Here is a 17,234-nt window from a genome sequence, read left to right as displayed (position 1 = left end):
CTCAGAATGTAGTTGGTTACTAGGATCCTATATGGTATCACTAGAGATATCACATGCTTAATAATTTAAATTTTCTTTCATTGAATACTATACTAGATAGATAATCAGTCATAGTTCTGCCATTAAGAATAACCTTTGGAATAAACATAGCATTATATATTTTTGTACCTGCACTTCTACACTTTGGATTTAAAGGTGCTTCATCAGAATGGTCAGGGCAGTCAAAGTCCCCATCACATTGCCACTGAGTGTTTAAAAGACATCGCCCATCAGCACAACGAAATTCTTCAGTACTACACTCTCGGTATCCTAGAGAACAAGAAATAAGCAGTCTGAATAATTGTGAAAAATATTTTAACAATAAATAGTAATGAAAATTTTATTCCCTCAAACGCACAGCATACTTAATTAATCACAAGTTTACCCATGCCTTCTATGGGAAATATTTTTCATTTATTTCTGTTGTAATGGTCACAGTTGTAAGAGATACCTTGTGGTTTGGAAGTAAGTTAAGGTCCAGAAAATAAAGTTGGGAGAAAGGTTCTCTGATTAGTAGATGAGCTAACATGAATGTAACACACATGTTTACACCATCTTCCTTCACCTATTGTCTATATCCTAGGGATTTGTCTTAGAATGGAAAACAAAAACGAAATCATTTGAAATTTTCTTCAAAACCAAACTTGGTTAGGTTAGCTATGGTGCCAGAAAATATAAAAGGACTGATTCTGTGCTACAGCACTAGTTCTCAGAAAACTGTAATGTTTATTTTTGTGAAGAAGCAAAATGTAAAGAAACTGTTTAAATGGAAAAAAAAAACTTGATTCTTAGAGAAAAAAGAAAAAATAACTATTATAATTACCCTATATATTAATTCTTAAAGTCACTTAAAAAGTTTTGTTCAATTTACAAATGAGCTCATCACCTGTTATCATTTGTATCTACGCCTGTTATTAAGTAAGGCCTATTCTGTTTTTTCTTTAATTTTTTTTTTCATAGTTGTAGATGGACACAATGCCTTTATTTTATTTGTTATGTGGTGCTAAGGATCGAACCCAGTACCTCAACCTGCTAGACAAGAGCTCTGCCAACTGTACCACAACCCCCACCCCAATTCTGTTTTTAATATTAAATTTTAGAATGGATATTTCCCTCTGTCACTTTTATTAAAACTAGTCACTTCTCTTAAAACTTTCTGATAAATCTGGGAAAATATGACAAAAAAGAATAAATTTCCACTGAAAAATAGTTCGGTAATGAGTATCTATTTGCAAAGCTTATAATCTTGGGAAGGCATAATTAAAAATATCTGTAGCTTCCATAATATTTCTTCCCTCTCATCCCTCTTCACTAGTTTCTTCTCCTTAGTTGACAAATATATACAAGTCTTACCCAGTCCAATAACAATGAAAGTTTCTCTATATACTCCTTAGTACACATTCTCTTTTTTCCTGTACTACCCAATGTTGCCTCCACGGATTCTCCCCCAGTTCATCTTTAGTCAAGCAACAACTCACTTCTCTAACATCTAGATCTGAAATTCTTCTTGAAGTGAATATACAGCAAATGGAAGGGTCAAATTCAAAGGTGTCTCAAAATTTGATACGGCTTTTCTGCAGCATTTGATGCTGTTGACCATACTTCCTTGGAAATACCTTCTTGGTTTAATATATATAATCCTCTCTCCTGGCCTTCTTTCCAAATATGCTTTTGCTGTTCCCTTCTTTTCTCTTTCTCTAGGAAGTCCTCTGGTGTTCTCCCCTAACATAATGCAGGTGACGCCCTGGCTACAGTTTATGGTTTATTATTATCTATTATCCACATTGTCTGGTTTTCTCATTTTATGTATAGCTTGAATGTCACCTTTATGCTGATGACCATCAAATCAACATTACTGATTCTTATTTAGAATTATATTTTCACTAACTGTGTAGCTATATATGATTGCCTAATTAATGCTACATATTTAAAAATATTCAAAATAATTTTTTTACTATATCTCTGCTCCTGCATCAGAAAAACTGGACCTCAACCTCCCATGTTCCAAAGCTTATTAATAGCAAAATCATCCCAAGTTACCCAAGCTAAAAAGTTCTCAATTATCCCCCACCTTCAAAAATGTATCAACTCTGACACCATCCACACCTTCTATTCTACCATTTTTTATCTGGTCCTCAACCATAGTGTTAACCAGGAGAACTATTTCAGGAATGTGCTAACTATTTTATTTTCCTTCATGATTCTCCTCTGGCAATATTTTCTTACATCTGCTGAAAAAGATGGATCTAGAACCTATATTTGACTGTGACTTTCTATTCCGTTGTTTCAAAATGTGTGCTGGCCTCAGAAGTAAAATAACTGAATACAAGTGATGTAAAGTAAGATGTCATACTTTTTCCAATCAAGCTCCAATTGAACTTCTTAATGTCAGCTTAGCCACACAGAAGATTAATGGCTATTCCTTAATCACATCAACTTACAGGTTTTTATATATACAACTAGCATTTACCATGTGCCTAGAACTGTTCTACACGCTCAACACATATTAACTCAAATTTTTTATTGGCTTTGTAAGTTAAACATTATTAATATACATATATTATAAATGAGTAAACTGAGATACAGTAAAGTAAAGCATTTTCTCAAGGTCACACGCTAATAAGTGGTAGATTCAGGAATCCAGGCTATCTGGCAAAAAGATCCATGCAACTAACCACGATGTAATACTCTTTATAATCTAAATATGATTTTTTCCAACAAACATGCTTTGTTCATATTCTTTAGTGCTTCCTTCAAGAATTATTTTATTGAGCTGGAAACATGAGCATATGCTTTTAATTCCAGTGAAACTGAGGCTGACACAAGAGGACTGAAACTTTAAGGCCAGTTTAGTAATAGCAAAACCCTCAGCAACTTAGGGAGACCCTGTCTTAAAATTAAAAAAAAAAATACTTTAAGACTATGGATATAGCTCAGGAATATGGCACCCGTGGGTTAAAAATTATAAGAAAATATTATTTTCTCACCTCTGATCCCATGTACTGGTGTTCTTATTCTTATTTGACAAAGAATATAGAGCAAAGGAGAGGAAGGTGAAGGGGGGAGGAATGGGGTAGGAAAGACGGTGGAATGAGTTGGACATCATTACATTAAGTACATGTGTGAAGAAAGGAATAGTGTGAAAATACTTTGTATACAACCAGAGACTTGAACAATTGTGCTCTATATGTGTAATATGAAATAAATTGCATTCTGCTGTCATATATAACAAATTAGAATAAATAAATAATTTAATTTTTAAAAGAATGTTATTATATTGTCTGTCTGATGTCCTTGTTTGTGAATTCGTTAAGTGGAAAACTATGTCTCATTCGTCTCCTTATCAACAAATATGTCTAGAAGAGAGGAGATATTCAATCAGAAATAACTCTGCTTTCAATTTATTCCTTGAGTTATAATGTACCTTTTAAAAAAATCACATTGAATGCATGACTTAATGGTGAAAAGATCATAAAAATTGATATCCATTGATTTCCGAGTGATTCCTTTCAAAGACCAAGGTTTTAGACACTGCATAGTGAGAACACAGGAGTGCACTAAATTTACTACCTTCTATATATAAAGTCCATAGATTCGCGTTATATATATTTATTCATGCATATGTATTTAAATATTTTACAGAAACAGTAGAGGCACATGCGATTTCAACTTTAACTGGGCATTTTAATACTGATTTTATCATGTAATTATATACATGCATATATTATACATAATCGTTAAATAAATATGTTGTAAAGATAAATTTCATAGAAATATTAAATATCAACAAATGAGACACATATAGAAATACAACGTGGAGGAAAATGTTAAGTAACAAGCCTTTTCTGACAATGCTAAATTGCATTATTTTCTCACTCAAATACCTGTTCTGGCTGTAACACTGAACAACCCAGCCAAGTATTGTACAAAACACTTCAAAATACAATAAAACAGAGACATTTTTATAGAGATTTTCCAACATGGTCACTGAGTGTTATGAGTATGCTACAAGTGGACATGAATTCTAAATGCGTGTAAAATTTTACTTGAGCTTAAAGAAGTTACTTGTGGTGCCACTAGGTATTACTGAATATATTGGTCATTAGTATCATTAAGAAAAGTGTGTGTGTGAGAGAGAGAGAGAGAGAGAGAGAGAGAGAGAGAGAGAGGAAAAGAGAGAGGGAGGGAGGGAGGGAAGGAAGGAAGGAGGGGAAGGGAGGAAGGAAGGAAGGAGTGTTTGATTTTGATTTGTGCAAACGCAGGTTCTTCTATAAAGGCTTTCTGCCTGAGATCCCCCTCTTTGGGAGCTGGATGTACTCACCACACTGCAGGGACTCATCAGAGCCATCCCCACAGTCATCATCATGGTCGCACAGGAACTGCTTGGGAATGCACACTTTATTATGACACATGAAGGTGTTCTCATCACATGTGTTATTGGGAGCTAAGAAAGACATCACAAAATATAGAGTTAAAGCAGCACATATTGTATCATCTCACATATTAGAAATTTAGAAATGGAATAAAATTATACCTAATAATTCATAGTTATTTAGAAAAAAATATAATTTTGCTTAATTTCCAATATATCAAATTAGTTAACAATGGCATGTATGTAGTAGAATGTATTCATATGTAATACATTCTATGTATATATTTCAAAGTTTTAGTATTAATAAATTCTACTCTCAATCCAGAGTGCCCCTGAAATTTGAGGCCATGTGGCAGTTGGTAAGCTTTTTAAGAATGAATTCAAATATTTGTGTGTCAGAAAAAACTTGGCTAATAACATGGGTGGGTCTTTTCTCTCCTCACACTTGCAGTCATGCTGGTTACATGATAAAAGTGTTACTTCCTTGTTCAGAAGTAGAACTGAAAAGATCACGAAGTGGTAATGTTTATGACAGAAGTAAAAAGTAAACAAAGAGAGTAGAGAAAGTTATTGCTTTTAAAAAGAAAATATACCTTTTGGGTAAGTGCAAGTATGGGGTATTAAATTTGGTGTGTAAGATCTCTGATGTAATGAACCCCATTGTAACCACCACAGAAAATTAAAAAAATTGACCCATGAAATGGAACATTGATCCTTTGAGAATACTAACCCTTGAATGTAATGCTCCAGCAAGTCCCTAACCAGTGGTGGATCCAAATGTAAAATAAAGCATGTGCACAGGACATAAACTTTAATACTATACTCATATAATCATAGAAGACTTGAAAGGATCATTTAACTTTTTCAGTAATCTTACATTTAAAAGATAAAGACTATGGTAGGATTCAAAGTTTAGGACACTTCAAGTGTCAATAATTACTGTATATTATTGTAGAATGCTGAAAAGAATAATGGTTTGCAGAAAGTGGCTCTGCCAATTGGATTTGTATCCTCAAGGAAGCTATCTACCTTCTTGGGACATCTGTTTCGTTATCTGTTTAATGAGGATAATAAAATCTGTCTGGTAAATTTCTCATAAGGACTAGATATAGTACGTGAAGCAGATCTTCTCATGTCGGATATTCAATGAATTCCCATGTGCTCTTTAAATTCCTACCTATATAGTAATTATTTTTGGCAGATCCCCAAAAACACTTGATGGTAATGTTATGGGAATTCATTAATGTAAATAAAAACCACCTATCACAACAACTGAAATATAATGGACGCTGGAAGCAATTTAGTACCTGCCATTTCCCCCCCTCCTAGCCTACGCATTTTCCTTTCCATGCAAGAGCCCTCTCTTTGTCCTTTGAGACTTAGACAACATTATCACTTTTTCTTGAAACATTTCCATGACACTTCCAGGACTCTGACATAATATTTCGTTGTGGTGACCCTGTATCTTTGACACACAACATTCTCATTCTTAAGGTATTATAGTTATTCATTCACATGCTTATCAGTCCTTCATCCTCAGGCAGCCTCAGACTACATGAACCAAGCAATCTCTGCTTTCATCTTAGTAATTACTGAAATAGAGCCACGAGTAGGTAAAACACAAAGGATTATTTGAATGTAATCAAGTATAATTTACTTTCAATAAATTTAATTTTTAAAACTATAAAGAAGTCACATAGGAATGACATTAATATCAAAGGACAAGTTAGCATTAATAATAACACCTCTAACTCTGAACTGTGTGACAGTTTTTATAACTCAAGTGAATTATGCCAATTCTAACACATGCATCCTTCTTTAAAACAGTGAGCTACAGTGACTTATTTGGCATTAACACTTGCAGGTCACTTGAGTGCAATTTGCTACATTTTAGCATAATTTACTTAATAGTACCCATGTGGTCCAAAAGTGTTAATATGCTTCCCAGAGTGTTAACTTGCTACAATAGCAACAACATACTGGGACCATCTGGATCCCTGAATTGATGCTTAAACCTTTATTATGTAGCCCTCAGTGGCCCCATCGACCTTTATAGACACACATATCAGTTTCAAGATCAAAGTGAATTATTCTACAACAATAGCAGGAGTTCTGTGCAAATAGGCCTATCTCAAAGTTTTCGTTTTCTTTTGTGCTTCAACTGTCCCAGATGTACACACACACTTACATTAAGGCTTCAAACACAATGTTTTAAAGACATGGAAATAGGCCATTTGTGAGATGATTGGCAGAATATACGCTGAGGAGCAGAATTTGCAGAACTATTTCTGATAAATTGCTCAGCTCAACAGACCCCCTGTGTGACCTTGGGGTCTACAATCAAATATTCAGTCCCTTTATCCTCCTGACCATGCAAAGGAACTTATCTAAATTTTTACTATTGAGAAATTCTCTGAAAATTTCCTGAGGTGACCTAGAATCAGAAACTTAGTAAATTGTCTGACCTCCAAAGGTGGTCCTGTGATCCCTAGCTTCATTCAGCTATATCCATACTATTTCTACCCGACCCAGGGGTTAATACCCTATTTGTAGCACTAATAGGTGTTTACTGACCTCCTGATCAGTTGTTATCTAAGATCAGAGCAGCTATTTACAGAGTATCTGTCATAGGCAATCTGAAAGCTTTCATGGGGGGTTGGCGGGCATTAAAAAGAAAATGCCAAATCTGCTACACTCACACACGTGGTGCAGTTACACTATCTCAGAAGTGCAATGACAAATCTGCAGTCATCTAAATGGTTTTAAAGTGGGTAATACCACTGCACATCTGAAACACTCTGCACAGCAAATTAAAGAGGCTGCTGAACTACCATGGTAACAACGTCCCACCTGATTAGATCTAATACTACCTAAGGGCCCAAGGATTAGGAAAGTGAAGGAAAACATGAAGTGAATGAGTACTATCACACAAACATCCAAGGGTTTTGCCAAGAGTTTTCTTTGACAATAGCTGATAAACGTCCATACCACAGCCGGCTGTGGACAGCTCATCACTTCCATTTGGACAGTCTCGTTCACCATCACAAAGCCAGTGTCGGGGCACACAGGCACGAGAACCCTGGCAGCTGAACATGTCCGCAGCACAGGTGATGGAACCTTAAACACAAAGGAAACGTGCTGCTAGGAATGAACGCTAGAAAATGTTCACAGTTACATTTCCTAATGAAAAGAGGGAAGCAGAAGAATGCTGCTTACAACCAAGAGACTGTAATTATTGGGAGTCATCAAACATTATCCTATTCCCTACAGATGTGTAGAGATTTTCATCCAATACATCCTTTCCTAATTTGTGTTATATCTATTAAAGCTACATGGTAGAAAATAACTTATTTTCTCCTTGTAAAATGTCCCAAATCATAGAAATGTCATAGAATTAGGAACGATCTGGGGCAACATTTTGAAAGACCTGAACTTATAATGATAGGGACCACAATAGTAAGAATCAAGGAAGCATCATTTTTATTGCTTAATATATGTTAGATATTTAACAGAGAAACTCATTTAATTCAGGAAAAAATTAACAGAGAAACTCATTTAATTCAGGAAAACCCCTATTCATATCATTTCACAGAAAAGGGAACATAAGCTTGAACAAGTTAAGAAGCTTGCAGAAGACACAAATTGCCCAGGGTTCTACATGGGGTATTGGAATGCCAAAATCCTTTTCATTCTTGAGCATCTCTCTTAATCATTAATGTTGTTATTATTCATCCTAAATATGTTGTTAAAAAGAATAAATGTGTCCATGTTCTTTTTGTTTTTACACATCTAATGAACAAAATCTACCTTTTCTCTGCTCTATCAATTCAATGTTCATTTAGCTGTATTATGTTTTCCAAACATATATAGCCAAATCAAAAGCAAAACAATACAAAACAAAAAAGAATGTTGATTTGGACTGTAAATCCAAAGGGTCATAGTTGTTTTCTATTTTCTTCTTAATATAACCATAGAATGATCATATGTCATTTGACCCCCCTCTTATGATATTTCCTTAGCCCTTTGAATAGTAATATATCCTGAATATTTAGGGAATTGTATTTATTTGTATAAAACATTTGTATACAAAATTTTTAATAAAGTATTGTATATCAACAAATGAACTAAAACTTTTTTATAATTTTTTAATATTTATTTTTTTAGTTGTTGTTGCACACAATACCTTTATTTTATTTATTTATTTTTATGTGATGTGGAGGATTGAACCCAGGGCCTGGCACATGCTAGGCAACTGCTCTACCACTGAGCCACAACCCCAGCCTGAACTAAAACATTTTATATAAGCAAATATATAAATATGAATCCAAGCTAACTTTTGAAATTTCACTTTCTTATAACAAAAGCTGTCAGGAATAGGTGTTTTTAAAAGATAGCTTTAGAATTATTTAAAAATATTTACTATATGGCCAAATTGTACTGTTATAATGTGTATGAACGTGCAGCAACAAATCCCGTCCCATTATGTAACACTATATCAATAAAAATATAGAAAAATAATTCATCAACTGCTTATGCACCCCCTCTCCCCTGCCAATTTACCATCTCCAGGAAGAAAATATGACTGACTTGATAGATGAAAAATATTTGCTTCTGGACATTTAAAGAAAAGACCAATACACTTTAATTAAATGATTATTAGCCTTTTACTTTTCGGTCATACAGTTCTTATGAGTAGAAACTGCTTTCCAAAGCAATACTTTCAAAATTTATAGCAGTGGTTTGCCAAAATAAAATCCCCTAGGGAAAAAAAAAGATAAAACAAATACAAAAACCAAGCCCTGGGGATCTTCTCCCACATAAATGTGTCTGTCCCTGGTATATACTTCTTTCGGAGGACAGGAAGAATAGTATATTGAAAATTCCCCAGGTGATTCAGATTTACTCATTTAATTTAGGGTCAATGCTGCAACAAAATGAGGTTTAATTTTACTGGAAGAAATCAGAAAATAATCATTAAGTAAATGTTCCTTTTATCTAAAAATGAATTTTCCCGCTAAATAGTCTGTCTTTATTAGCTTCTCTAATAAAATTCTTCTCTCACAGAAATTATTTTTCTATTATAACTGTTTATTAACTATCTCTTCAAGCATGCTCGAAGAACATAAAGTGTCATTTTCAATATTATATTCTCAATTCAATGTTCTAATTTCTGCATTACTGAGCTTGAGATTTTTTTAACTACATTTGTCTACTAAGAAAGTTTTGATCAATGTGGAACTCCATGATACCTTCCATTATTATCTTTTCAATTTGTTCCCAAGGTAGTCATAATAGAGAAGTACTGATTTGGCCATGGAGAAATCTAATTCTGCATAACCTTGGAGGAGGCTGATGTCTGAATTTCCTGTCTTTAAAATGAGGGGTATGACTACATAATTACAAAGATATCTCCTGCTATAAAATGGCATAAGGTTCTTTACAGCTAATTTGTTGTCTCCTGTGATAGTGTTCAACAGATTCTGCATTAAGAACATGCCAACACATTGAAGTCAATTGAAAAGAAAATGGACCAAGGGAAAAAACTCATGGCTTCATTCCACAGTTGGCACTACCATCTGGAGACACATCATCTTCCTCTGGGAAAAGAATCCCAAGGGAGAAGAAGGACAAGCTAATGGAATTCCACTTGATCTGTCTTATGTCCTTACTCGATAGCAAACATTGATTGGTAAGAATCACTACCCTGTTTACTATTTCAGAAATCTAGATTCTGGTTTACCTCTGTCATTACTAAGTTAGCTGATTAACTTCAGTCCACTTTTTTTTTTTGGTCTCTGGGTTTCTCTTTTCCACTTATCAAAAGATGGAGGTAGATTAGACTATCATTTTCTAAAATTCGATCCTCAATATCCCATTTCAGGATCATTATGTGAGCATTAAAAAAGAATATATACACATCACCCATCAGAACACCTATGGTAGTGATTGAGAAGCTACATTTTTAACAGACATTTTAGCAGGATCTTTTGTACAATAAATATTGGGGCCTACTGACATAAATTATTTGTGAGGTTCCTTTACTATTTTAAAAATACTAGATTTAGTTTGTTAACTGAGGTTTAATCTAAAGTAGATTATACTGTGCATTAGATTTGTATTTGGTATATAAAATATAATGTGCAAATAAATTAATAGAGTCAGTGTTTTGATGATTGACAAACATGTCCATTATCATTTTATTATCTTTTTAGAAGCATTATTCCTGACATACATTCAGACATGACAACAGCACTTTGACAAAAGGAAGGAGGCAAGAAAATGTAAACATAAAAGAATGGCAATAAACCTGTGGATACAGTGCACATTGGTCTGTTAAATAATCACAACAGGTACATAGGTAAATCTTTTTGTATCTAATAGGTAAGTAACCCCAGCAATAAGCAATGAAGTTAAGCTTCCCATAATCCTACAGCTTGAAAACACACATGGGAGAACAAAGAATTGGAGGTATTAGTGTAAATGTGAGTATCTGTCTACTATATGCCAACTACAAACACACTGTAATTGCTTTACAATAATCATTAACATTTAAGAGTCTAAACTGTATAACCTCAGAGTCTAGGTTCTTCTATTACATAGAGACTACTTGGAAAGCCCATCATTATCAATGCTGCCATGAACTGCAGGCTTAACAGAGGGTCACAAGCATGATGAATTAATCACTGGAAACAGAGGTATCCCATTAAAAACAGGTAAGTTTTCTTGTTAAAATTAAAAATTTAATAGCCAATAGCAACAAAAGAAAAAGGCTAAGCAGTCATCTAATTGATTATTAAGTTTTCTCATGTTCAAAGCTCTCTGATACTGATCATTCTACGCTTCTATTTGTCTTACAAGTAACTCCGGATCATTTTAGCTATATAAAGAAAAGGTAAATTTCCATTGGCTTAAAGACAAGAAAATAAATTGTCTGCTTTCAGAAGTTATCACCAATTTTATATTATTTATAGGGAAATTGAGTGTATCCCAAGTACTATAAAGTACTCTCTATGTGGCCATGACCTACACAGCTGACCACAACTGAAATCTGAACAAGATGCTAAATGTGCTTATCTCTATGCCCCTTATCCTGTGATTCAGGTCCTTCTCTTTCTAAAATGAGCTCAATTAACTAGCTACTCAATAGGATAAAAGTAATTAGTGAAGAATTTATACTTATAGCTACAAAGACATACAAACAAATGGAACACACAGATAGATAGACATGTTAATAAATTAGTAGACTGACTGAACAATTATAATAAATTTGTGGACACTATTAGTTCCCTTTCTTCTTTTATCCCTTAAGAAATTCAGTTAATAATTCCATTTAAACTATAAAATGTTTGTGATTATTAAAAAACAATTTCATTGTGTTTGCAGCTGACATGCAATAGGCAAACATAGATGTTTGAAACTGCTATCTCTAGTTCTAGAAGGCTGAATTCAAAATTACATTTTCAAATCTTATATAGCAGTCACCTTCCTTTACCTGTTATTTAAAACAACTCTGTATAAAACACACAGAGATGTACAGAAACAACATATGTTACTTGTGGTAGTATGGGTTCATCTACAAACTTTGGAGGGTAACTTGGCAATATACATCTATAATTATCAAAAGAAGTGTTTGATTTGTGTGTATGTGTGTGTGTGTGCGCGCACGCGTGTGTTGCCAAGGTCTGAACCCAGGGCTTTGTGCATGCTAACTAAATGCTCTACTACTGAGCCACATCCCCACCCCAACATTTGACCATTTGATCCAACAATCTTAATCATTGGATTTACTACAAATGAGTCACTGAAAACTAGAAATAAAAGTTAAAAAAAAAGCATTGATTGTGGTAATATTAAGAAAAAATCCTAAATAATAATATATATACAATAAAATAAGTAAAACAATAGATTACTATTAAAATAATAAGTATGTCTTGTAAATTTAGTGATGTTTCATACATAAGAAAACAAAGACAGCAAAGAGTGTACTGAGTGGTTAAAAACTGAGAACACAAAAGGAACTACTTACCACAAATGCTGTCACTTTCATCTAATCCATCCCCACAATCATCCTCTCCATCACAAATCCAGTGTTTAGAAATGCATTTTTGTGCAGAACAAGCAAATTGGTTCCAAGAGCAGGAAGAATCTAGAAAACAAAAAATGCAGCTTACTTTAGGTGGAACAGCTAGGGGACATAAGCTCTGGTGTATTAATGGACAATAGGTGCACATAAGGATAATGAACTATATATTTTTAAAAAGCTAAATGAAATAAGTATGAATGTTTTCACCATCAAGAAATGAATTTGCTTAAAGAAATATATGCCTATTCTCTTTGAACATTATAACAATGTATACATATATCAAAATATCACCTGGTGCCCAATAAATATGTGTAAGTATTATGGGTCAACTGTAAAGAAGAAAAAAAAAATGGCTAAGATTATCTTAGAACAGATTTCACAATGAGAAAGCTCTTTCTTAGACTTTTCTAAAATCAGCCCTTAAACAAGCCAAATTCTTCTTCCCTGTGACAATTCTACATAAAATTTTGACAACGGCTTGCATATTCCCTCTGTTTCCAAGTTACACACCATGTTCCTTCAACACGGTTCTCATAGGACTTGCCTTTGAACTTTTCACTGTGCTGACTATTCACCTTTAACTATATTCCAGACTGTCATTCTCTAAAAATGTGTGGGATGCAGTCATAAAATATATATTCCATGTTCATTTAGTAATCCTTTTTAACTATAATCTATTTGTAAACTAACAAAGAAAAAAATACATGTTAAACAAGGCAACAATGGGGTGGACAGACCAAATATGTTTGTTTTACAAGTGAGCTAAGGAGGTTTTAGTTTGAAAACAAATCAAAAGTTTTATGCTTATATGTACTTAACACATTGAAGTTTATATATCACTTCCTTAAAAAGACCCAAACTCATAGGAATAGTGAATTTTTCTTACAGGATGTTTACAATAATAAGATACTATATATTTTTTTCCAATATCAATTCTTAATGCTTTTGTTTACCCCCACAGTCCCCCTCCACCCATCATATTTATCACCAGGGATCATTCAAAATAAAGTCCTCCCAAATTACATTGTTTAAAATACAAACTATTGTCAAAATAACAATATTGGTTTTAGTCTGAAAGAATATTTAACAATTGCATTTTCACTTAAAATGTTTAATCGGATGATATATAAAAAGTGAGAAATTTAGAAAACTAAAGCCTGGGAAACAAAATTAAAGAAGACACAATCGTATAATGGTTCCCTATTGAGGATTACAAATCCACAGAAACTATTTTTGAAGTTTTCTGTTAGATTTATTCAGAATCTGGCTCTAATGTAAAGATATATAAGATCTTCACCAAACAAAATGTATTTCCTCATTTCACAATGACATTTACTTTCAGAGGAGTCTGACATTTCATGGAAGATCCATTTTAAATCTTTTTTCTAGGCTGTCTACTCATCACAGTGTATATCATTTGTGTTAAAAGTGAATATATGCTGCTTTTTCCTATTGAACATTTCCTTGGCCTGAAAAAAAACCACAAAATCCATAAATTTTATAAAATATAATTTAAAAGGCTCTTTTATCTTGACACTGTGAAATAAAGTATACACACAGAGAAATTAGGAAGTAGAAGGTAAGGATGGATGTTTGAGTAAACAGAAACTTAAGGATATTATTTCAAGTTATCTGCAGAATTTCAAATAATAATAATTGCCAGTGCCAGATAGGAGTATCATGCATAGTGTAGGCCAAATCCTTATTTTTTCATAGCACAAAGTATATATATTAATCCCACCTGAAGTTACTATATCAGGTAACAAAATGTACATATATTATTTAGATTGGCAGAGGAAGCAATTCAACAGAAATTTTTTAAAAAAGTACTGCAATGGGAGAATTTTACTCCTTATTATAATTTTCTCATTTTACTTTAATTTTTATCATTTTGTTTTATTTAATAAAAGTGAAAATTGACATCAAAATCTGTTAAAATATTTTGTGTAAAATCCCTATGCAAGAGAACATCAACATGTAAGTCATAATACAGTTCATCGATTAAAGCAAGACTTAAATCCTCACCACAGTGGAATTCATCAAGCCCATCCTCACAGTCTTTCTGACCATCGCATATCCAGGTATTCAAAATGCATCTTCCACTAGGACAACCAAAATAATTTTCTTCACATTTGTGTTTGTTTTGAACTGTGACAAAATATAGAATGTAATGTTAATTTAAATTAATTTTAAATTTCTTCAATATAGGTAGATAAAACATTAATACTTCTAGAACTGGAAAAGATAAATTTGAAGCAAATGGACAAAGAATACCTGAGATGTTCTGGAGAATGCCAGGGTTCTGAAAACCAGAAGACTAAGAAACTATCATAGACCAGAGGAGACTGGGAGTACATACTAATAACATCCATTTCAGGACTGGGTCCTGAAACAAAGAGTTTACCACAGAAAAACTTCTTAAATTAAGTAATATGGAGATTAGATGATGGGAGTTTAAAAAGGAAAAAGATCCAGGTGCGGCTGTGCATCCCTGATATCCCAGAGACTTAGCAGGCTGAGGCAGGAGGACCTGGAGTTCAATGGCAGCCTCTGCAAAAGATAGCCTCTACAAAAGCGAGGTGCTAAGCAACTTAGTGGGACCCTGTCTCTAAATAAAATACAAAATAGGGCTGGGGATGTAGAGTGCCCCTGAGTTCAATCCCAAGTAGCCCCCTAAAAGAGAGAGAGAGAGAGAGAGAGAGAGAGAGAGAGAGAGAGAGAGAGCTGATATGACTCTCAAGTAAATGAGTCTAAAACCAAAGAATCATATTTTCATGGAAAGTATTCTTAATTTCATATGAAGAATAAACATAAACAACAAAAGTAAAACATTGATAGATCTTAGATCTTTGCTGAATGAATATGGATTTAGTGTTTCTACTGCCTGCTATTTTGAATCTGCTTTGATAGAAATTAAGCAAATATTCCCTATTTTAAGAGTAAAACATGTTAAAGCAGAATCTCTTTTAAGATTATTATGGGTTTGGGAGTATAGCTAAAAGACAGTGTATGCTTAGCAAGTCTTTAAACTCAGCACCAAAAATAAATAAATAAACATGACATTTATGATACTATGAAAAATATTACAAGAATAAAAATTCTGTACATAAAATTAATTTGTAAATTGTAATTTATAAAACTTACAAAGTTGTTTTTACTACTGCTTCCAAAAGAGCATATAAAATACTGGATTTTTCTCTGTACTAGATGACATCTCTTCTCTCATACCTTCAGATTTCCATAGCCTGGCCCACACCTGTCACAGCCCATCAGGAAGCCAACCTTAGAGTATACATGCCAATCATGCTATGGTATCCCATAATGAATATTTTAAGATAAAAAGTCTCCCTATGATATATTTTGAAAAGGAGAAAAAAATTCATTTTTTAGTAAATTTATCATGAAATCAAAAGATCTTGAGAGTTCTTAACAATAACTTAGGTCTTTTAGGACGCTTCCTAGATATCATTCAAACTATTTTTTTTTCAGTACCAGGGATTGAACTCAGGGGCACTGGACCATTGAGACCCATCCCCAGCACTATTTTGTATTTTATTTACAGACAGGGTCTCACTGAGTTCCTTAAAGCCTTCTTTTGCTGAGGCTGACAGGCCTGGGCCGGCCATCCAAACTGTCTTGACTGACCTATTTCTGGCTTCCTGCCTGTGCCCACCTGTCTCATAAAGCAGCATGAGTGTCCCTTTCTTTCTTACCCAATGTAAAAATCACAATTGTTTATAAGTGCTGAAAGCTTACTCTATTATTTGTTAACCCTAGAAAGAGATAAAGGATATGAAAAAGAAAATGAAATGTCAGTTTAACAAATTTCTATTATATGGTGCTTTAAGGATAATTTCAAAAATTAACTATTGTTAGGCTCGGTGGTTCACGCCTGTAATCTTAGCAGCTTGGGAGACTAAGGCAGGAGGATTGGGAGTTCAAAGCGAGCCTCAGCAAAAGCCAGGTGCTAAACAACTCAGTGAAGCCTTGTCTCTAAATAAAATGCAAAATATAGCTGGGGATGTTGCTCAGTGGTTAAGTGCTCCTGAGTTCAATCTCCTATACCAAAAAAAAAAGAAAATTAATTACAGCCCTAGTAAAGAAAATGCATTATGCCAGGCACAGTGGTGCATGCCTGTAATTTTAGCAATTCAATAGGCTCAGACTGGAGACTCATAAGTTTGAGACCAGCTTCAGCAACTTAGCAAGACCCTATCTTGAAAATAAAAAATAAAATTTGAGAAGTAGCTCAGTAGTAGAGTGCCCCTAAATTCAATATTCAATCCCCAGTATCAAACAAAAAGGAAAATGTATTATTCTGAAAAGCACATTAGATTAATAATCATGACACACAGGATCCATGATTCCAAAGTAGTAAAATTCTATATTTAAAATGTATTTGCATGATTAAAAACAAGATTTTTTTTTAAATGTGGAAGAACTGTCACGAGCTATAGTCAGTGCCACCAAAGAATTTTTTCCCACTTTCTCTAAAGATGTAATTAGCGATTTTTAAACCAAAATGCCTGAAATAGAGGTATCAGAGAATAAATCATGAACCATCATAAGTATCAGTTTTTCCTAGTAGTTTGTGTTTACCTGTTTATATAAATACAAACTGGTATGCAAAATTCTCATGAATAAAATTTCTTAAAATATTTTAAAAAATTATATCCCAACTAAATATGGAAAAGTGACTCTTGGCAGGGTAGGCAAAGGCTAACAGTAGTTTGAGTCCAA

At 33.6% G+C, this 17,234-nt stretch overlaps 1 protein-coding gene across 1 annotated transcript in view; it reads right to left on the bottom strand.

Annotated features, from left to right (window-relative positions):
* Positions 1–17,234, bottom strand: part of Lrp1b (LDL receptor related protein 1B) — a 1,856,415-nt gene that overhangs the window by 270,233 nt on the left and 1,568,948 nt on the right. Inside the window, exons 50-54 of the mRNA XM_058585368.1 lie at positions 14,520–14,642; positions 12,438–12,557; positions 7,400–7,528; positions 4,361–4,483; positions 169–309 (exon numbers count right to left, since the gene is read on the bottom strand). Of these exons, the coding sequence (XP_058441351.1) occupies positions 169–309; positions 4,361–4,483; positions 7,400–7,528; positions 12,438–12,557; positions 14,520–14,642 (636 nt within the window). The remainder of the gene's footprint in view (positions 1–168; positions 310–4,360; positions 4,484–7,399; positions 7,529–12,437; positions 12,558–14,519; positions 14,643–17,234) is intronic.

This window comes from Marmota monax, unplaced genomic scaffold (assembly GCF_021218885.2).
Source record: "Marmota monax isolate L192 unplaced genomic scaffold, Marmota_monax_Labrador192_F-V1.1 WCK01_AAM20220418_F8-fsc00034, whole genome shotgun sequence".
In the NCBI taxonomy this organism is placed as follows: domain Eukaryota; kingdom Metazoa; phylum Chordata; class Mammalia; order Rodentia; family Sciuridae; genus Marmota; species Marmota monax.
This window is presented reverse-complemented; position numbering and strand designations above follow the sequence as displayed.